This window comes from Erinaceus europaeus, chromosome 3, assembly GCF_950295315.1.
Source record: "Erinaceus europaeus chromosome 3, mEriEur2.1, whole genome shotgun sequence".
NCBI lineage: Eukaryota > Metazoa > Chordata > Mammalia > Eulipotyphla > Erinaceidae > Erinaceus > Erinaceus europaeus.
The window spans coordinates 32,562,375-32,585,393 of NC_080164.1; the positions used below are offsets into that span (position 1 = coordinate 32,562,375).

The following is a 23,019-nucleotide window of genomic DNA, read 5'->3' on the forward strand; positions in this document are numbered from 1 at the left end:
GCAGCCCCAGAGCACCCCAGTGATGATTAAACATTTAGAGGTCCATGAGGTGGCACTGTCAACAGCACACCACATTCAAAATATGAAGTTCTGCGTTCATTCTCCAGGGCAATACATGTATCAGACTGATGTTCTGATTCTCTTCACTCTGTGCCCCACCCCCTCAAGTTCACATTTAAGGAGAAGTAAATAATTCTTAAAGACTTAGTAGTATTAGGTTAGGATTTTAATACTTGCCCTTGACAATACTAATCTTTGCCAACTATGCCAACCCAAGCCCTGAGACTATGAGTAAGTTGTATTCATGGAGAAGTAGCTAACCAAACAAATCACACTACTCAGAATTAGTTAAAAGGTTTAGCTGGAAGGAAGCAGTTCACACCACTTTACTACAGAAACACAAGTTTCCAAAGTTGGTTCAGTGGCCTTGAGTCTCAAGTCAATTAGTAATTGAATAGAACTGAGTCCAGGACTCTTTCATCCCCAGTTACTACCTTGCTGGACAATATTGGGCACAACACTTACTGGAGCATGATCTCCAACCTCTTGCTATAAATGTGCATTTCTAATTTTTTAGAAACCTTTTGTACAGCACCTGGAAGAAAAAAAAATAAAAAAAGAGCATTTTCTAAATTCCTATACAAACTAAAAATCAGAACATAGTTATAAGTCAAAATGAGAATATTCTCTATGAGCTTTGTGGGATATATATATATAGATGTCAATATACCAAAAATTTTTTTTCTTTTTTTTTTTTTAACCAGAGCACTGTTCAGCTCTGGCTTATGGTGGTGCGAGTGATTGAACTTGGGACTTTGGAGCCTCAGGCATGAGAGTCTGTTTGCATAACCATTATGCTGTCTACCCTCCACCCCATTTTTTTCTAAAGGCCCCAAAATGAATTCTCATTTATTTCCAATGTTTCTCAAACTCTCCACATCTCATTTATAAGAAAAGTTGAGTGAAATGGCAGCTCTGAGTTCTAGGGGTACTTTAAACACAAAGATCACTGAAGCCTCCAGGGTTACTGCTGGGGCTTGGTGCCTGCACCATGAATCCACTGCTCCTGAAGGTCATTTTTCTATTTTGTTGCCATTCTTGTTGTTGTCATTTCTATTTGTTGTTTTTGATGTTGTTGTTGCCAGAGAGAAATTGAGAGAGGAGAGGAAAACAGAGAGGGGGAGAGAAAGACACCTGCAGACCTGCTTCACCACCTGTGAAGCGAATCCCCCGCAGGTGGGGAGCCGGGGGCTCGAACCAGGATCCTTAGGCTGGTCCTTGTGCTTTGTGCCACGTGCGCTTAACCCACTGTGCCACTGCCTAGTGCCCAAAATTTATTATTTTTATATTTTCATATTTGATAGGACAGAAATTGAGAGGGGTGAAGGCGATAGAGGTAGAGAGACAAATATCTGCAGTACTTGCTTCATCACTCATGAAGCTTCCCCCCTGTAGGTGAGGACTGGGGGCTCAAACCTGGGTTCTTGCACATGGTAACGTGTGTGGTTAACCAGATGCACCACCACTGAGTCCTCACTAAAGGATTTTTATATTTGCATGATTTGTAACCAAATTTTTATAGTAAAGACCCAGGGGGGGAAAGGGTAAAAATACTAGTAATAAAGATTATTGTACAAATTGATTTCTTAAAAGTTTTTAAGAACGGAAAAGCAAGATTTCCAGTTCTTTTGGATTCCATTTGTTAGAAAGTCCTGCTGGGGCTTTACGCTGGTATAGTTTCCAACACTGTCAGTGAACGTGCTTCCCACTCTGCCCCCTTAAATCACACTCAGAAAGAAAACAACAGGAAACACACCCCAGCACAACCCCACTGCTGGTGAAGCTTTCCCTTACTCATGGTGCTCCAAGGTGGCGCAGGAGGCTGGAATCTGGGTCCGAGAACATGGTAGTGTATACTATACCAGGTGAACTCTCTCCTGGCTTCCAAAGATTCTGCTATTTATTTATTTATTATATAAAGACAGAGACAGAGAAACAGGCAGAGAGAGAGAGAGAAAGAAAATGAGGGTAGGGGTACACAGCCTAATGGTTATGCAAACAGACTCTCATGTCTGAGGCTCCATAGTCCCAGGTTCAGTCCCCTGCACCACCATAAACCAGAACTGAGCAGTGCTCTGGTAAAAAAAAAAAAAGGAAAGGAAAATAAAAAGAGAACATGGAACAGAAACTTCCTTAAATGTGGTGGGGGCCAGGCTCAAACCCGGGCTGAACATGTAACAAAGCAGTGCAGCACCATCTAAGTGAGCTATTTCACCAGCCCTGTTTTCTGCCTTTCAGTTCAGAGAACCAGGGGAAAAGGGGAAGAAAAAAAAAACAAACCCAAAAACTGAACAAATAAGAATTCCTTACCTTTCCTGATTTTGGGGTTTGACTGAACTTCTAATATCACAGTTGTTACTGTATCTGCATACATATCATTGGAAGGGTTAGCTAGCCACTGTAAAACAAGAGGGAAAATCAGGAAGCTACTCTACGACCAACCACAGAAGCTATGTAATGCTACCCACCCATCATTCATCAAGTATATATGGATGTATATACAGAATGGCTGTTTCTATCTAGTACTTTCATTAAAACTAATTTTTACTGAAATGAATTACAGATACTACACTCCCCACCCCTTTCTTTCACTAGCAACAGTACAATGTACTGAACACTGCCTTTGTGGCAAGTATTTATATGCATTATCTCATTTAATTTTCATGACATAGTGGTCCGGGAGGTGGTGCAGTGCATAAAGCATCAGACTCTCAAGCATGAGGTCCTGTGTTCAATCCCCGGCAGCACATGTACCAGAGTGATGCCTGGCTCTTTCTCTTTCCTCCTATGTTTCTCATTAGTAAATAAATAAATCTTTAAAAAAACTTTTTTCATGACATCTTCATTTTATAAAAAAGGAAAATGGTTCAAGGACTTTGTGCAATATAACATTCAGTAATTACTGGTACTAGGATTGCAACGAAGACTCCTTACCATTGTATCTTCATAGGACAGACAGAATAAGAGCATAATATCTCTAAGCATTTACTTTGCTTCTCATATGAATCCTGAGATCTTGGACATTTGGGCACAAAACAAGATGGTGGTGTGTGTGTGTGTGTGTGTGTGTGTGTTTCTCACCGTGGACTGCTAACCGCAGAAGCATGAGTCCCAGGTTTGATCCCTGCCATCCTATGTGCCAGTGTGGTGCTCCTGTTCTCTCTCCTTTGTGTAAATAAATAAAATTTATAAATACAACGACACCAGAAAGGTGGCTCAGTGGTAGAGGGCAAGCTTATATGCACGAGGCCCTGGGTTGGCTCTTGAGTACCACATAACAAAAAGACAAAACCAAAATAGGATATTAGACATGATGAAGCAATGCTCCGGTCTCTCAATAAAAATAAGTAAGTATTATGGGCTAGGGATACAGCTCAGTGGGAGAGCGCATATTTGGGAAGTTTACAGACAATTTACATATAACCCTGAGGCAGAGAAATAGACAAGGCACCTCCCTATTTCATTCAGTTTCAGGATTCTTTTTTTTTTTTTTTTTTTACCAGAGCACTGCTTAGCTCTGGCTTATGGTGGTGCAGGGGACTGAACATGGGACTTTGGAGCCTCAGGCATGAGAGTCTGTTTGCATAACCATTATGCTATCTACCCCTCACCCCAGGATTCATTTTGAAAACATTTTTTTTAAACTTAACAGATGCCAACCTATTAAAAAAAAAAAAAAATCAAGCATCAAATTCACTTGGTTCCAAATTCTACCAGTAGGAATTCATAATTATAACAGATGGGAATGAATACAGATTTGGATCATTTTTAAGTTGCTTATTTGAACCTTTAAAATCCCATGCTCAAAAAAAGTGCTAAATGAAAAGGTTGCTTCCTTATAGCATTCAGATTTTTATCTTGACAACTTTTAATACGTTTAATTAAACTAACTAAAGGCATCAAGAGTGGCATAAAATCACGAGAAACCTCAACTCCTTATTACACCAGCATTATACCTTTTTAAATTTATGTTTTGTTACATAGAAAATACTTAACTATGCTATATTTAAATCTGATTAGACACATATTTTCAGCAATGATTTCCTGACTAGGAAGAGACTCTCTTCGCAACTAAATGTGAATACTTAAAACATTTTCCCCTTCTTGTTTGGGTAAGTGATCTTATCTTACTTCTAATACCACCATTCCTGGTTCTTGTATTACAGTAATATTTTTGAACACTTTCAAAGCAGGTTTTTCTTGAATTTCTAATTCTTCGACATCACCTGAAAAAAAATTATAAGGTCAATATAATTTCGTTTATTTTATCTACCAGGCTTCTTGTTTGTTTGTTTTTGCTGGGGCTACATGTATGGTTTCTACCACTTCTAGCAGCTCCCCTCCTTCTCCCCCACCCGCTACAAGATAAAGGTTGATACACACAGAGGGAGAAAGAGACAGAGAGAGAGCACTGTTCCCATTACTCATGAAGCTTCCCTTCCCGGTGTTCACATGTGGCACCTGGCGGTTTGAATCTGGGTTCTCGTGCATGGCTAAGTGTGTGTTTTACTAGGTGAGGCATCTCTCAGCCGCTGTATATGATTTTCTGATAATCTTCCAGAAGTATAATTACTCATCTGTTTATAAAGGTAGCTAAAAAAAATGCTGATACATTGAAAAACAAATGTGTGTGTGTGTGTGTGTGTGTGTGTGTGTGTGTGTGTGTGTGTGGCCCAAAGCCTTGTGTATGTGCACTGTGCAACTTCACTGCTCCTGGGTTACATTTCATTCAGAGAGATAGCACAGAGTTCCTTCCTGTGCCCATGCATCTCTTATGTAGTAACAGGGCTTAAGCCTGGATCACGTCTTAATAATCATGCACCCTACCCAGTGTGCTCGCTCTCTAACCCATTAACAGCAACAACAACAAAGCAGCATTTCTCTAGTCATATTTTAAACATCTAAATTTTTTTTCTCTTACCAGACCATTGCTAAACTCTGGCTCATGGTAATGCTGGGACCTGAATCAGAGACCTCAGAATCTGAGGCACTGAAGTCTTTTGCATAACCATTAGGTCACCTCCCAGCCTCAGTAGTAAGCCGGGTCACTAAACATCTTTGTATACAAGATTCGGTCACTTGTTTTTTTTGTTTTTTTTCTTGGATAGGACAGAGAGAAATTGAGAGCAGAGAGGAAGATAGAGATGGAGGAGAGAAAGACAGACATTTGCAGACCTGCTTCACTGCTTGTGAAGCAAACCACCGCCCCCTGCAGGTGGGGAGCCCAGGAATCTAACCCAGATTCTTGCCCTCCATATTATGTGTGCTTAAACCAGTACATCACCACCCCACCCCTGGTCACTTATATCTTTTTCTTTCTTGTCATCACTCAGGCTTCACTGCTCTGGACCAATCTTCTTAGATAAAAAGAGACTAGAGAGAGAGAGAGAGAGAGAGAGAGAAACAGAGACAGATTGATGGAAAGAGTACAAGACACCATAGGAACAGAACTTCTAATGCAGGTTGCAAAAACAATAAAGTTTAGGTGTGAGAAACTAAAACAGGACTGCAAAGACAGCATAGTGGTTCTGCAGAAGACTTTTGTGCCCAAGGTTCTGAGGACTCAGGTTCATTCCCCAACACCACCATAAACCAGAGCTGAGTAGTATTCTAGTCTTTCTCTGTTTTTTTCTATCTTTCTCATTAAAATTAAAAAAAAAAAAAAAAGAAAAGAAAAAGAAAAGAAACTAAAGCATATTTTAAATATATGAAGCAACAACTACTGGTATCTTGACGATGTTCAATAGATCAAGGGTAAGAGATACTATGGTATTTTAAAAGTTTATCAGTGTACTTATTTTCCATTAAAGGTGATAATAAATGACCTAGTGGAGTACAAAAGTAGAACAATTCTGAGACAATTGCTCAAATTAAATAACAAACTTTCTTTGGTATTCTCTTACTGAAAAATAAGAAAAAAAAATCGGGAGTCAGGCGGTAGCACCGAGGGTTAAGCGCACATGGCGCAAAGTGCAAGGACCAGCGTAAGGATCCTGGTTTGAGCCCCCCGGCCTCCCAACTGCAGGGGAGTCGCTTCACAAGTGGTGAAGCAGGTCTGCAGGTGTCTTTCTCTCCTCCTCTGTCTCCCCATCTCTCTCCATTTCTCTCTGTTCTATCCAACAACAACAACAATAAAACAAGGTCAACAAAAGGGAATAAATAAATAAATATTTTAAAAAATCCACACACCTGTCAATCTCTGTAGTTGGTAATAGAGCAAATTAAAAGGACCTGAATATGGAATGGCTTGGGTCTGCTTGACAGTGCTCATGGCCAAGTCAGTATAATCTGAAGAGAAAAGGAGAATAAATATACTTTATGAAGCAATATTAGCAGTACAAAATATAACCTGCAAATACATAATTAAGAATAAAGAAAAAAAGAGGAAAAAAAAAGAAAATTAGAACATGACTTACTATTTACAAAGGCACATGAGGAAATATATGTACACTTCATGTACACATGAGGAAATATATGTACACTTCAAAAAGTAGTTACTAATAAAAACTGTTTTATATTTCATTTTCTACAAATGTTTATCTCTATAATTTACTTCAATTTATGTATACTATAAAGTTTGGCTATATAGCTGGTGCCATTTTATTGAACAATGAAAGAAAACAGGTCAATAGATCTCAAACAGATCTTTCTGAATAGCAAACAACAGGAAGGTCCAGAACCTGCTATAAAATTGCAGGTCATAAAAGTAAAAATGCTTATGTGGAGAATTCAACATTACTTCTGGAAATTAAACTGTCAATACTCCATTTGTGGAAGGTACAAGGTAGGCTTATAAAGGTGTAGTAAACCTATCTCAGAGAAGAACTTATGTACAATTAAGAAAAAAGTTATCTGACAGATAGTAAATTTTTCAATAAATCAAGAAAGCTTCCCCCCCTCCAATATGAATTTAAACTAACATTTATGTAATTCTATTTTATTACTTGACTGTCACAAACAATCTGGCTAATAGGTAAGACATGTTTTTATAGACTTTAATAATAGAATGAATTATATTTCACATTTACTAGTATACTTACTAGAGAGGTCACAAGGAGAAAGTATATGATAATTAAAGTTTCTTTTAACAAGTATTCCTGAGACTCGCTGACCTTGTTCTGGTTTTCTGTCTGCTAAAAAGCCCATGACCTATTTAAAAAAAAAAAAAGAGAAGAAAAAAGAGCAGCTTAAAAATACTCTTACAAAATGTAATTATTCAACTACTCAATTAAAATGTTAATATTTAGATATCTAAACCATGAAAGGGCTGGGGAGATAGCACAATGGACATGCAAAGAGCCTTTCATGCCTAAGGTACCAAAAGGTCTCAGGTTCAATCCCCAGCACCACCATAAACCGGAGCTGAGAAGTACTCTCATAAAAACAAAAATCAATCAATTAAATAAACCATGAAAATAATGCATGAATTTAATGAAGATAAAATATGGTAAACATCTTTACAATTAGTTTAGTAGCAGGGCTACCAAGATATCAAATAAGAAAGTTACAGAGGCAGATCTGGGAAGAATGACTAAGACAGTTCTGTTCCAATCAAACTAAGTAGATCTATGTGTCAGGACTAAGCAATTTCTCAAGTGTCTAGCATGGGAGGTGGTGCAGTGGGTGAATCAGTGGGCTTCAAGCCTGAGATCCTGAGTTTGATACTTAGCATTACATGTGCCACCGTGATTATGTGGTTCTCTATTTCTTCCTTCCTTATCCTCTCTTTCTCATCAATAAATATACTGGAGGGGGAAAGTGAGGGAGGGAAGGAAGGAAGGAGGGAAGAAAGGAAGGAGGGAAGGAAAGAAGGCAGGAAGGAGGGAGGGAGGAAAGGAAGGAAGGAAGGAAGGAAGGTAGGAAGGTAGGTAGGGAGGAAAGAAGTTCCCCACAGCTATATTGCAAGTGCAGGCCAGAAATGCTGATGCTTCCTTCAGGCAGGCTATCAATCTCTCAATAGGGGGAGTTCCATCATACAAAATTGCTAGACCTAGTACTAATAATTAGTACGTCTGTAATATGAGCACTTAAACAGGTGTGCCACCACCTGGCCCCTAATTAGTACTTCTGAATAAAGACAAAGATAGATATTATCTTGGTGTCAGGAGATAGTTCACTTGGTAGAGTGGGCACATTACCAAGTGGGAGGTACCAAGTAAGTTAGAACCTGAGCACCATCAGTTAGGGATCAGTGCTGTCTCTGATCAGTTCTGTCTCTGAAAAATAATCAGCAAAGGGTGATTTAGTGGTGGTATGATACATCCATGAGGCCTTGAACTGAATTTCCCAGCAATTTACCAATGAGGATATTTATCAAGTGAGAATATTTTGTTAATATTGACTAATAATAATAGCTATAGATGAGGTCATACTGAAGGGGGATTTCGGGATTTCTATATATAGTATATACTTACTTTATCTATTAATGAAAGAGGAGAAAGAGAACCACAGCACCACTCTGGTACATGGTATGCCAGGAATTGAACTCGGTATGATGTTTGTTAAGTCCAGCACTCTATCTACTGTACCACTTCCCAGGCCACTTGAGGAGTATATTTATTTATTTTTATTGTCACCAGGGTTATTCCTGGAGCTTGGTGCCAGCACTATGAATCTATGGCTCTTGGCAGCCATTTTTTCCTTTCTATTTTTATTTATTTATTATTGGATACAGAGAGAAACTGAGAGGGGAGGGAGAGGTAGCGAGAGAGTAACACCTATAGCCCTGCTTCACCACTTGTGAAGCTTTCCCCCTGCCGGTGCGGACCAGGGGTTTGAACCTGGGTCCTTGTGCACTGTAATGTGTGCGCTTAACCAGGTGCATCACCACCTGGTCCCTTTCTAATTTTTTTTTTGACAGGACAGAGAGAAAGTGAGAAGGATGGAGAGACAGAGGGAGAGAGAAAGAGAAACACCTGCAGACCTGCTTCACCGCTCACGAAGCATCCTTCCTGCAGGTGGGGAGCAGGGGCTCAAAGCCTATCCTTGCACATGGTGATATGTGCACTTAACCGAGTGTTCCACCACCAGGCCCCCTAAGTTGCAAAATTATAAAAGAAATTACTGACTGTATAAAAACAAAAAAATCTGTGGTCCAAGAGGTGGCACAGCGATAATGCTTTGGACTCTCAAGCATTAGGTCCTGAGTTTGATCCCCAGCAGTACATGTGCCAGAGTGATGTCTGGTTCTTTCTCTCTCCTCCGATCTTTCTAATTAATACATAAATAAAATCTTTAAAAGAAATTTACAAATATGAAACATGACATTCATGTGTGTATATATGTATGTGTGTGTGTGTATATATATATATATACATATGTATATATTTTTATTTCAGCTGCAAATAAATAAACTCAAAGCAGACAGCCTTGTCTTGACACACTTGTCTGTCTTTAGTGAAGGGTAAATAGCAGACCTTTATCTCTATAACTATTATTATTTATTTTATTTATTTATTCCCTTTTGTTGCCCTTGTTTTATTGTTGTTGTTGATGATGTTGTTGTTGTTGGACAGGACAGAGAGAAATGGAGAGAGGAGGGGAAGAGAGAGAGGGGGAGAGATAGATAGACTCCTGCAGACCTGCAGGAGAGGAGCAGGGGGCTCGAACCAGGATCCTTACACCGGTCCTTGCACTTTGTACCACATGCGCTTAACCCACTGCGCCACTGCCCGACTCCATTTATAACTATTACTCTATAATAGCAGAGCTCTATTTCATGATTTTTAGGGCTGTTTTCTCTTTACATGCCTGTGGGAGAGAGTTCTGCTCTTTGAACACAGTGAAGTCCCAGAAGCAGGTAAGGTGGGGATGCACCTCAGAGAACAGAATGAATCACTAGTCGGACTTCACCTTGTGTTGTCAACTGTAATCTCTGTTTCTCTATTCATGTTTCCAATATGCTGCTAAAAAAAGATAGATATAACTAACTGGCTTGCTGCTTTTTTTTTTCTTTTAATAAATGAATTTTTTCTTTCCTTTTTTTTGGAACTAGGATTATCATTGGGGCTTGGTGCCTCCATGAGGAATCCACCACTCCTCCATCCACCCCTGCTTTTTATTAGATAGATAGAAACTGAGAGGGAAAAAAAAAGAAACTGAGAGGGAAGGGGAAAGTAGAGAAGGAGTGGGAGAGAAAGAGAGAGAGAGAAACCTGCAGTCTTGCTTCACCGCTTATGAAGCTTCCCTTCTGTAGGTAGGGAGCAGGGGTTCAAACCCAGGTCCTTATGTATGGTAATGTATGCACTTAATCGGGTGTACCACTGCCCAGCTCCCTAAATATATATTTTCAAAAGTTTATTTTTTATTTATTTCACTAGGTAGGTAGGTAGAGAGAAAAAGAAAGACCAGAGCAACACTCTGGCATAGTGGTGCTGGAGATCAAGTTCAGAACCTCATGTCTAAAAGTCTAGACCTCTCCCTGCTGTGCCACCTCCCAGGCCACAGCCTCATTTCTACAGATAGCTACTCTGATAGTGCTTTGTGGATCTAACTTCTCTGATCTACTTCTTTATATGGGTAAACATGGCTATCAAATCTGACTTCAGGGAATCGGGTGGTAGCGCAGCGGGTTAAGTGCAAAGCACAAGGACCGGTGCAAGGATCCTGGTTTGAGCCCCCAGCTCCCCAGCTGCAGGGCAGTCGCTTCACAGGCGGTGAAGCAGGTCTGCAGGTGTCTATCTTTCCCTCCCCCTCTCTCCATTTCTCTCTGTCCTATCTCACAACATTAACAACAATAATGATAACCACAACAAGGATAAAACAACAAGGGCAACAAAAGAAAAGGGAAGCCTCCAAGAGGCACTGAATTTGTGGTGCAGCACCGAGCCCCATAATAACCCTGGAGGCAAAAAAAAAAAAAAAGAAAAAAGCCAGGGTGACACTCAAAATACGAAACTGTATTTGAGAAAACACATTACCAATAATATCTCTGTGCATATATAAAGTTAAATGTAAGAATGATATTAAACCCAAGTTCTCAGGCAAATATATTTTAAAATATGTATACTAGGCTGGGGGATAGCATAATGACTAAGCGAAAGACTCTCATGCCTGACGTTCTGAGGTTCCAGGTTCAATCTCCAGTATCACCATAAGCCAGATCTTAGTAGAGCTCTAGACTTTTTCTGTATTTTTCTCTCTGAATCTCTCATTAAAATAAATAAATAAATAAATAAATACTGTATACTATACAACTTAATAAAAACTGTGGCGAGCTCTGGCATACTAAGTTTAACTTTGTTGGAACAGACTTCTAAGTTATCTGACTACAGATCCTTTTTTTAAATTTTTTTCCTTCCCTGCCCTACATTTTAACCAGGAGAGTTTGGGAAATTCAATTCTAGATTCTGGTTGACTATACAATTTTATAGGCATACGACTCTTTTTCCATTAAACCAGCCTCTTGGAAAGCTTTGTGAACAGTGAGATTCAGGAGTAGATAAAACCATTTGTTATTCTTTGACAATAAAAAACTTCACATCCTAACTTCTCGTTCAACTGCAAGAAAGGATAATCATCTACTTTTTATCATGTATGGCTTATTATGTATTAAAGGAATGATAAAAAAAATGCTTATCATTATGGACCAGGTGGTGGCACATTTGGTAGAGAAGATATGTTGCAATGAGCAAGGACCCAGGTTCAAGCCCCTAGTCTCCACCTGCAGAGAAAGCTTCACAAATGGTGAAGCAGTGTTGCAGGTATCTTTTCTCTCTTCAGCTCTCTCTTTCTCTCTCAAAGATTTTATTTATTAATGAGAAAGATAGGAGAGAAAACCAGAAACCACAGGTGCTGCTGGGGACTGAACTCAGGACCCCATGCTTAAGAGTCCACCTCCTAGACCATTCTCTATTCATCTCTATCTCCCTTTTGATTTCTCCCTGTGTTTCTACAATAAATCGATAAAATATGTATTTTTTAAAAGTTCTCATTAGTGCATGTCATATATTAAAACACTTCATTTTAATATGAATAATCTCAAAAATTTATATTCATTCTTCTTATATCCCTTTAAAAATCTGATAGGGGGCCAGGATGTGGCACACCAGGTTAAGTGCACATGGTATGAAGCGCAAGGTCTGGCGCGAGGATACCAATTCCAAACCCTGGCTCCCCACCTGCATGGGGTTACTTTGCAAGCGGTAAAGCAGATCTGCAGATGTCTCCCCCCCAGCGCCCCGTCTTCCCTTCCTCTTTCAATGTCTCTCTGTCCTATCTAATAACAACAACAGTAACAGCAACAACAACAATGGAAAAAAGATGCTGCCAGGAGCAGTGGATTCTTGATGCTGGCATCACGCACCAGCAATAACCCTGGAGGCAAAAAAACAAACTAACACAACATCCAACAATTTTGTGATATAGTCTCTGATAAAGCTTTCCTTTTACTATTCTATTATTAAATTCTGTAAATATTATATTTCAACATAAAAGTTTTAATTCTCTAAAAGGAAAATGTTTACAGATTTCACATACATGTTTATAGATATCTTTAGATGCCTAGGAAGAATGACTAGAGGTGGGTAGAATTGTACTAGACAAAGTAAAGACATGGGTGAGTATTTATCATCAGACATAGGAAGGAAAATTAGATGAGGTGTGGATTTCAAAAGCTATTACATTTTTCCCACCTGCAGGGAGAAACTTCACAAGTAATGAAGCAGGGCTGCAGGTGTCTCTTTCATCCCCTTGCTATTTCATTCCTCAGTTTCTCTCCCTTTCCTCTATCCCTCAATTTCTTTATGTCTCTCTATAAAAGAAAAATGAATAAATAAAAAGGTAAAAAGCAGGATTGATCTTAAAACAAAAGCTATTACATTCAACTGTATTAGCATTTAATTTATTTAAATATTGTTTATGTAAAGAAAGGAGTTAAAACTTAAAAAGTGTTGAGCATAAAATCCTTTTAAAAAAAAAGAATTTATTTATTCATGAGAAAGATAGGAGGAGAGAAAGAACCAGCCATCGCTCTGGGACATGTGCTGCCAGGGATCGAACTCAGGACCTCATGCTTGAGAGTCTAGTGGCTTAGCCACTGCGCCACCTCCTGGACCACACCCTCTTTTTAAAAAAAGTTATTTATTTATTCCCTTTTGTTGCCCTTGTTGTTTTATTGTTGTAGTTACTGATGTCGCTGTTAGATAGGACAGAGAGAAATGGGAGAGAAGAGGGGGAGAGAAAGATAGACACTTGCAGACCTGCTTTACCGCCTGTGAAGCGACTCCCCTGCAGGAGAGGAGCCGGGGGCTCGAACTGGGATCCTTATGCCGGTCCTTGTGCTTTGCGCCACCTGCGCTTAACCTGCTGCACTACAGCCTGACTCCCCCTGCCCACCGCTTTTTTTTTAAAAAGAGCACTTTCAGCTCTGGTTTATGGTGGTCCAGGAAATTGAATCTGGGACCTCAGAGCCTAGGCATGAGAGTCTTTGTATAATCATTATGCTATTTTCCTTGGCCAATTTTTTTTAAAACTTTATTTGTATATTTATTATTTACTGGATAAAGACAGAGAGAAATTGAGAGGAAAAGGGAAGGAAGAGAAACCTGTAGCACTGCTTCACTGCTCAAGAAGCTTAATTTTTGTGGGTGGAGACCATGGGGCTTATACCTGGGTCCTTGCACATACTAACAGCTAGATAGAATTTTTCCTTTTTTTTTTTTTTTTTATTTTTTTTTACCAGAGCACTGATTAGCTCTGGTTTATAGTGGTGCAGAGGATTGAACCTGGGACTTTGGAACCTCAGGCATAAGAGTCTCTTTGCATAACCATTATAGTATCTACCCCTGCCCAAAATCCTTTTTTAAAAAAGATTTTATTTATTTATTAATGAGAAATACAGGAGGAAAGAAAGAGCCAGACATCACTCTGGTACTCTGGTGCTGTCGGAGATTGAACTCAGAACCTCATGCTTGAGGGTCCAATGCCTCATCCACTGCTCCCCCTCTTGGATCACATATGATTAAGATTCCTAAGGTATACAAGTACACAGAAATCTTTAAGCATGTTTTCTTGGTTTAGATTAACCTAGGTCCCAGATCTATTTCCTTTTTCTTTTTAACTATTTTCTTAAGAAACATACATTCCCTTGAAAGAAGTAAGATTAGGAACCAGAACTGTTTACCTTGGCTAGCTTTTCTCCCCTGAAATTCAAGGTTACAGCTTCTGTATTGCGTGGATTATGAACTTCTATGTGAACTTCATCATTATCTTCATACTCTCGAATCAGGGCTGCTTTCAATCTGGCCATTTCATTCTGTTCTCCGTGGACTAAGATCTTCATAGAATAAGATGGAGATTTAAAAGAGAATAGAAAACATCTTTTAATTAGATCAATGATAGTCCTTACCTGAATTAAATATTTGAACTAGAGCTATATCTGAAATATTAAGCTTTACGACTTTTACTTTTTACTACTAATCAAACATACTTTTCATTTTGTTTGCCTCTGAAAGATCATTAAGTGTAACTATTTTGAGAGAGAACTTTTTTCGACTCTTTTTTTTGCTACTAAAATGAGATATACAATTTCATGAGAGTAACAGATTTTCTCCTGGAGGTTTTTCTACTAACACTGGTAAAAGACTGGACCAGATGATTTCTATAGTCTCTACAAGCTTTGAAAGTATGTGATTTCTGTGAAGTCCTATTGCTACCATGACTGTATCAGAAAACAGACTTTATTTTTTTCCAACCAGTGTTACTGCTGTAGCTCAGTGTCTATATGACAACTTCACCACTCCTGATGGTCATTTTTCCCCCCACTTTCTTTGATACAGGGTAAGACACAAAGAGTGATATCTGTAGTATTCTCCATCATTCATGAAGCATCCCTCCCTCCTGCAGACGGGGACTGGAGACTTGAACCCAGGTTCTCATGTATGGCAATGTGTGTACTCTACCAGGAATGCCACCAGATTGCCCAGAAAACACAGATTTTTATTTAGATTTTATAATATATATATATATATATATTTTTTTTTTTTTTCTGGGCCAAAGTCTTGTACACATGTGATCCAGCTACTCGTGAGCCAACTCCTCACCCCCCCTCCCCCCAAAAAAAACAAAGACTATGAGGGAAGATAGCATAATGGTTATACAAAAGGCTTTCATGCCTAAGGTTCTGAACTTGCAAATTCAAACTCTTAAACCATCATAAGCAAGAGCTGAGCAGTGCTAAAACCTACAAGAAGTTATAAAACTTGAGGGTAGCTAGAATAAAAAAAATGAAAATATCAAGTGGTAGCAAGGAGATGGAGAAACTGGAATCCTTACTATTTTTGGTGAGAAAGAAAAGTGGTGTAACCATTATGAGATAAAATTCGGTAGTTTCTTTTTTAATTTTTTTTATTTATTATTGAATGGAGATGAGAAACTGAGAGTAGAGGGAGAGATAAAGAGACACACCTGCAACCCTGCTTCACTTGTGAAGCTTTCCCTCTTGCAGGTGGGGACCATGGGCTTGAACCCAGGTCCTTATGCACTATAATTTGTGTGCTTAACCAGGTGCGCCACCATCTGGCCCCAGTGATTACCCAAATATGGGATATCATAGATCCAGTAATCCCAGTGCTAGGCATACAACCACTAGAACTGAAAACCGGCAGTTAGAAAATTATATGTTCCTTATTGTGTTCCTTATTGCATTATTTTCAATAACTGAAAAAGCAGAAGGAACCCAACTGTCCACCAACAGATGAATAAACAAAAAGTGGCACATACATGTAATGACACATATTCAATTAAGAAAAAAAAGAAAAAAGCTCTAATACGTGATAAAACATGGATTAGCCTTGAAAACACTGGTTGTTTTCTATGATTACATGAATTCTAGGTTAGACAAATTCATAAAGACAGAAAGTACACTAGAGGTTACCAGCAGCTTGGGAGGAAGGAACGGAGATGACTGTTTAATGGTATAATCTGAAGTGATAAAGTTTTGGAAACAGTGGTGATTGTCACACAACATTGTCAAAGAAGTTTAATTACCACTAAACTATACATACAAAAATAGCTAAAAATTTGCAAATGTTGTGATATTTACCACAATGAAAGGAAAAAACTAACAAAGGGTCATTTCCTTTAAGACATTCTGAAAAGTGAAATATATCTGTTTCTTTTTTCTTTTTACAGAGACATGACCCATAAATGTTCCTTGAATTAAAAACATTTATGTTGGGCAGGGTCTATGGTTATGTAAAGAGATTCTCATGCCTAAGTCTTTGAAGTCCTAGGTCCAAACTCCCGCATCACCACAATCCAGAGCTGAGCAGTGCTCTGGTAAAATAATAATAATAGTAATTATTATTATTATTCTGTTTTTAGGTTTATCCCTATCCCAATTCCACCAAAATACAATTGTTAGTTTCATAATTACATGAAGCTTAAAAACATGAAACAAGTCACACCAGAAAGGAACTATTTCATATCTAGTTGTCTTTAACTTTTACTACTATATAACTTTCTCCTCTCTCTAAAATTTAAGCATTTATGAGTCACTTATCATATTGATGTTTGAGATATGTCCTCTCATTAAGTCCTTACAATAACTTTATGAGGTTGTATCATTCCAATTTACAAATGCAGTACAGAGAGGCTAAGATGACTAAGGTTACATAGCAACTAAGAATGGATCTGGGATTCAGAATAAGTACATAGAGCAAAAACTGTGTACCTAAGTTATCAGAGAAGCAGCAGAAAATAATAGGAAGAACACCAGAATTGGAGTTGGTAGATCTAAATGACACCCCACTTATAAAACAGAATGATATAGAGATAGAGAGAGCACTTGCCTGACTCAAAGGGGTATTTATAAAGGTCAAATACAAGTGCAAACACTCTACTTACAATGATATAGTAACAGAAAGTGGTATCTAGTCTGTGAACCAGCTGCTGCAAAGGTCTTTCGGTAAGCTCCCCCCCCTAAGGCTAAATCAAATGCACATGAGACTAACCACATGAGGTGGCTTCAAAGCACGGATAAATTCACTGGTTTGCTGGTAATCTGTATGAGCAGAGAAAGAAATGTAATCAACAGACATTTTCAATGGTAACTTCTGTCCAGACATGGTAGTGATTTCTTCTGGTTCAGACATGATATGCTGTTAAAAAAATAAGGGGGGGGGGAAGATAAAAAGAAAAAGTAAACCATTCAATGAGAAAAGAAAAGGTACATTTAGTATTTTTTCATGTAGCCATCAACTTTTATGTTAAATTTAGAAACGTTGGCAAAAAATTATGCTAACACTATAGATAAACAGCAAATACATGTTTTCTTGATCAAGCAAACATTTTGTCAGTAAACACACTAAAATTCAATGTACTGGGATGTCAGAAAAATCACAAAGTATTCTTCTATGCTTTTTTTAAAAATTTTTTTCTTTCTTTATTTATTCCCTTTTGTTGCCCTAGTTGTTTTATTATTGTAGTTGTTATTGTTGTTGTCATTGTTGGCTAGGACAGAGAGAAATGGAGAGAGGAGGGGAAGACAGAGAGGGGGAGAGAAAGATAGACACCTACAGACCTGCTTTACCGCCTGTGAAGCGATGCCCCTGTAGGTGGGGAGCCAGGGGCTTGAACCGGGATCCTTAGCCGGTCCTTGTGCTTTGCGCCACGTGCACTTAACCCGCTGCGCTACCGCCTGACTCCCTCTTCTATGCTTTTTAATGCAAAAATGTGCCATGACTTTGCCAACAACTCAATATTTGAGCGTAAAAATCCTGTTTCTTAGGATTGGGCAAACAAATGTGTAACCCCAACTATTCTTGTACCCTAAAAAGAAATCACTTTTCAGCTAAAATAATCTGTAGAATGGATTTATTTATGCTATACCAGGCAATGAACTGAGGGTCTTGCACATGTGAGATACTGCTGGGTGGCTTTCCTAACTTGACTTTCTTTTAATCTATATGTTTAGAGGGGGCAATGGAAGAGAGGAGAGAGACAGAGACAGACTCCATACTTCCCTTTAGTGCGTGCTGCCCACGGTGTTTCCATGTGGTGCCAGGTATCAAATTCAGGATCTCATACACAGTACTGTGTGTATTCTAGCTGCTAAACTATCTCCTAATCTCTGTATAAAAGGTTTATATAGGGTCACCAGGAAATAGCTCACCTAGTAGAGCATATACTTTATCATGCACAAGGACTTGGATTCATGTCCCTGGCCACATTGGAACACCGTACAAAAGGAAAGCTTCACAAGCAGTGGTGTATGGTGCTATGGTGTTTTTCCTCTCTTCTTTTTCTATACCTCTGTCTCCCATCCTCTATCTAGAGAAAAAACAAGTCTGCTGGTAGTTGTGTAGTTAATTATGCAGTCATAAAGCCCCTGTGAGGCCCTGGTGGCAAAAAGAAGAAAAAGATTTATATAAAAAGTAGATACAGGGGCCAGGCGGTGGCACACCTGGTTAAGTGCACACATTACAGTGTGCAAGGGCCCAGGTTCAAGCCCCTGGTCCCCACCTGCAGGGGGAAAGCTTCATGAGTGGTGAAGTAGTGCTGCAGGTGTCTCTCTGTCTCTTTCCCTCTTTCTAGCTCAGCCTCCCCCTTCCTTCTCAATTTCTCTCTGTTTCTATTCACTAATAAATAAACAAATAAAAAGAATATATGCATGAGGCTCAGTGGTGGTTTACCTGGTTGAGCACACATGTTACAATGCTCAAGGATCAGAGCTCGAGCCTCCAGGCCTGATCTGCAGGGGGAAAGCTTCATAAGTGGTGAAGCAGGGCTGCAGGTGTCTCTGTCTCTATCCATTAATAATAATAATAATAATAATAATAATAATAATAATAGAATAGAGATGTTTCTACCTGGAAATCAACTGAACTATAATGGTTCTGCAGAGACTCTCATCCCTGAGGCTCCAAAGTCCCAGGTTCAAATCCCTCTCCCCCCACTCCCACAATAAGCAAGAGCTGAACAGTTCTCTGGTAGAAAAAAAAAAAAAAAAAAAAGAACTTTGGTCCCTTATCTCAGAGGGGGTAAAAGATGACCAGAGGGTTCTGGACCCCAGTACCACTGGGACCTGAAACATTTGTCACCAGGAATCTTTGTTTTTATAACATCATTGAAAAGGAAGCGAATCTGGAAACACCAGAGGAAGTGAGGCACTATTTCACTAATATGAGGAAAAGGGGGAAACTGACGATCCTTCCTAGCCGACTGAATCCACATGGATCCCAGTCACTTTCAAAGCCAGCAACAAGCAGCTCCTGACAGCTTTCAACCTGACGCTGTTGACTGGCTATGGCAGAAGGGCAAACGCTAGAAGAAGAAGAAGAAGAAGGAAAAGGAAGGACACTGGCAAGCAGTAATAAGTGTAAGTGTGAACTAGAAAGGAAGTGAACACAGGACCATAGGAAAAAAATAGGGGGAAAAATATATATAGTCAACCCATATCTGTGACCTTGGGAAAACTGTTGAAATGTCCACTGGAAGGGGGATGGGGACAGAGAACTCAGATGGTGGGAACAGTCTGGAATTATATCCCTATTATAATTTGGTAAATCACTAATGAAAAATAAATAATAATAAAAAAGAAACATGGGCAAGCAACTCAAACTTTCCTTTCAAAAGGCTATTATTAGTAAAGTATGCAAACAGACTTTCACGCCTGAGGCTCCAAAGTCCCAGGTTCAGTACCCCCGCCCCACCACAAGACAGAGCTGAGCAGTGCTCTGGCAAAAAAAAAAAAAAAGAAAAGAAAAATCACTTTGTCAGATAATAGTTTTCATGTGTTTGCTTCAACTGGGTGCCTTTTTATTTTTAAAGATTTATTTTTTTTCATGAACTACAAATAGACAGGTCAGAACATCACTCTGGCAATGATATCAAATTCAGGACTTCATACCTGTATGCCCAAAGCTCTACCACTATGCTGTATAGCATAGCATAGCATAGCATAGCATAGCATAGCATAGCATAGCATAGCATAGCATAGCATAATATAGTATAATATTTTCAAACTGCAACCAGATGACAGCTCATCAATCCCCCTGGGGGGTCTTGCTTTGCCAGTCACATCTGCATTAATTCCTCAGGTGTAGAAATATCTGCAGTCGCTCTTCCACTCTCATATTTTGAAATGTAACTTAATTAAAAAAAAAAAAATTATGTGAAGGAAGCCAGAGAGAATAAGTGTGAAAGACACCAAAGTCCTGCTCCATCATCCATGGAATTCCACCTGTTTCTGTCCCTGGTGCTTTTATGTGGTGCTGGGGATCAAATCGAGACTCTTATGCATGTAACATATGCACTGTCAGTTGAGTCATTTCCCAGTCCTCCATCCTCTTTAATAAACAAAATATTTTGGGACTGGGTGGTGGTGCACCTATTTGAATGCACATGTTAGTGTGGAAGGACCCAAGTTCAAGTCCCTGGTCCCCCACCTGTAGGAGGGAAGCTTCATAAGTGGTAAAGCAGTGCTACAGGTGTCTGTCACTCTCCCTCTCTATCTCCCCCTCCCTTCTTGATTTCTGGCTGTCTTTATCAAATAAATAAAGACAATAAAAAATTATAAACAACAACAACAACAAAAACCACAAAATATCGGGAGTCAGGCAGTAACACAGCGGGTTAAGCTCATGTGGTGCAAAGTGCAAGGACCAGCGTAGGGATCCTGGTTCGAGCCCCCAGCTTTCCACCTGCAGGGGAGTCGCTTCATAGGCGATGAAGCAGGTCTGCAGGTGTCTTTCTCTCCTCCTCTCTGTCTTCCGTTCCTCTCTCCCTTCCTCTCTGTCTTCCACTCCTCTCTGTCCTATCTAACAACGACATCAATAACAGCAATAATAAAAATTTAAAAAAAAGGGCAACAAAAGGGAAAATAAATATTAAAAAAAAAAACCCAAAATATCAAAACCTGCATTTAAAAAAAAAAAAAAAGAAACAATTATTTCAATGGGAAAACCTGTACGGGTCCTGCCACATCTGCTGTTTTGATGAGGAATAACACAGTAGTCTAAGATGATGACTAACCTTGGCAAGTGTGCCTTCAACGCAATACCCTGCTATAATGACACCATTCCTCTTGTCAGTACACCAGCTTTCGAAGAGCTCTCTGGATAAGCCACTTTGCATCATGCCTGGGGAGGCCATTACAACACTGGGACCAATGTCATCAAAATGATCCATGCTCTGAGAAGAGTAGAAAAGCAATGTTAACCACCTGAGTCTGACAAAGCATTCATTATTTAAAAGGGGGGGGGGGGGGGAGAGGAAGCAAAATATAAAAGGATTCAACACAGTACTGAAAGGGCCTTGACAAAACTAGTAAGCATTTTAAGTCCTATTTCCAAGTTTCTAAATAGTTTAGACGGGGAATGCAAGGAAAAGAAAACTATAAAGAATAGCAGACTCTCCCAGACCCTGAGCGATTAGAACCAATTTCAGTGTCTAGCAGCCACAGTACAAGAGTCACGTGGGTTTCTATGCAGTCACAACAGAACTCTGAAACAATTTCCCTAAGGACCCACAATGGTTCTGCATCCTTCAGGAATAGATTGGGCTGTCCTAGAAATTTGAACCAAAAAACATAGTTTCTAGAGAAAATATGGTTTGAGTGCTCAGGCAATTAACTTCAAAAAAGAATACTTTGTGTACCTTGTGAACAGCCTATTTATTTCTGGAAGACCACTTATAAATGAAATTATTCCGGACATTATTTTAGTATTACTATTTGGTTGTTGGGGGCACACATTTGTATGACTTCAGTGCTCCCGGCTGACTTTTCTTTTTAGATAGAGAGAATGACATCACAGCAAGGGACTTTTGCCCAGGGCCATGACACTCGCATGTGGTGTCAGGGCCAAACTTGAACTGTGCTATGGCAAAGCATATACCCTGCCCAGAGAACTAACTTCCCGGTCTTTATTTTATCATAATTAAAGCATTAGTTTTTTTTCTTTAAAAAAAAATTTTTTTATATTTATTTTCCATTTTGTTGCCCTTGTTGTTTTTCATTGTTGTTGTTATTGACGTCGTCGTTGTTAGATAGGACAGAGAGATAGGAGAGAGGAGTGGAAGACAGAGAGGGGGAGAGAAAGATAGACACCTGCAGACCTGCTTCACCGCTTGTGAAGCGACTCCCTGAAGGTGGGGAGGCGGGGGCTCGAACCTGGATCCTTACGCTGGTCCTTGCACTTTGTGCCACATGCACTTAACCTGCTGCGCTACCGCCTGACTCCCAGCATTAGTTTTTTTCTTCTCCTTCCTTCCCCTCTCCCTCCCTCCCTTCTTTCCATTTTAATATGACCCAGGAATGAAGCCAGTGTCTCATGCACATGCAGTGCCAATTCTGAGTACTCCCTGGTCAATATTTTCACACAAGAGAGAGGGAGAGACAGAGAAGAGAGACATTATAGTACTGTTCAACCATCCATGCCATGCCCTGTACTAGGCTTCACACACGGTAAAGAGACAGAGAGGAGGAGAGAAAGACAGACACCTGTAACCCTGCTTCACCGCTTGTGAAGTGACCCCCCTGCAGGTGGGGAGCCAGGGGTTGGAACTCAGATCCTTCTGCCAGTCCTTGTGCTTCACACCATCTGCACTTAACCCGCTATGCTACCACCTAGCACCGCTCTGTGTCTTAATCTCTATGTCCTCTTTCCTTCTCAATTTCTGTCTCTGTCTAGTAATAAAAAAAAATTAAAATAAGAGGGAGCCGGGTGGTGGTGCAGCGGGTTAAGCACACATGGCACATAGCACAAAGACCGACATAAGGATCCTGGTTTGAGTCCCTGGCTCCCCACCTGCAGGGGGGGTCGCTTCACAAGTGGTGAAACAGGTTTGCAAGTGTCTGTCTTTCTCTCCCCCTCTGTCTTCCTCTCCTCTCTTGATTTCTCTCTATCCAACAACAACGACAGCAATAACAACAGTAATAACAACAACAATAAACAACAAGGGCAACAAAAGGGAAAAAATAGCCTCTAGGAGCAGTGGATTTGTAGTGCCTGCACTATA

General features: G+C 39.6%; 1 protein-coding gene across 2 annotated transcripts in view; it reads right to left on the reverse strand.

Annotated features, from left to right (window-relative positions):
- Window positions 1-23,019, reverse strand: part of CPSF3 (cleavage and polyadenylation specific factor 3) — a 49,985-nt gene that overhangs the window by 2,279 nt on the left and 24,687 nt on the right. For both annotated transcript variants that reach the window (XM_060187006.1, XM_060187007.1), the window contains 8 exons: window positions 21,034-21,192; window positions 17,013-17,159; window positions 14,183-14,335; window positions 7,101-7,209; window positions 6,250-6,348; window positions 4,192-4,286; window positions 2,371-2,458; window positions 526-595 (listed from right to left, as the gene is read on the reverse strand). In XM_060187006.1, coding sequence (XP_060042989.1) covers window positions 526-595; window positions 2,371-2,458; window positions 4,192-4,286; window positions 6,250-6,348; window positions 7,101-7,209; window positions 14,183-14,335; window positions 17,013-17,159; window positions 21,034-21,192 — 920 coding nt within the window. The remainder of the gene's footprint in view (window positions 1-525; window positions 596-2,370; window positions 2,459-4,191; window positions 4,287-6,249; window positions 6,349-7,100; window positions 7,210-14,182; window positions 14,336-17,012; window positions 17,160-21,033; window positions 21,193-23,019) is intronic.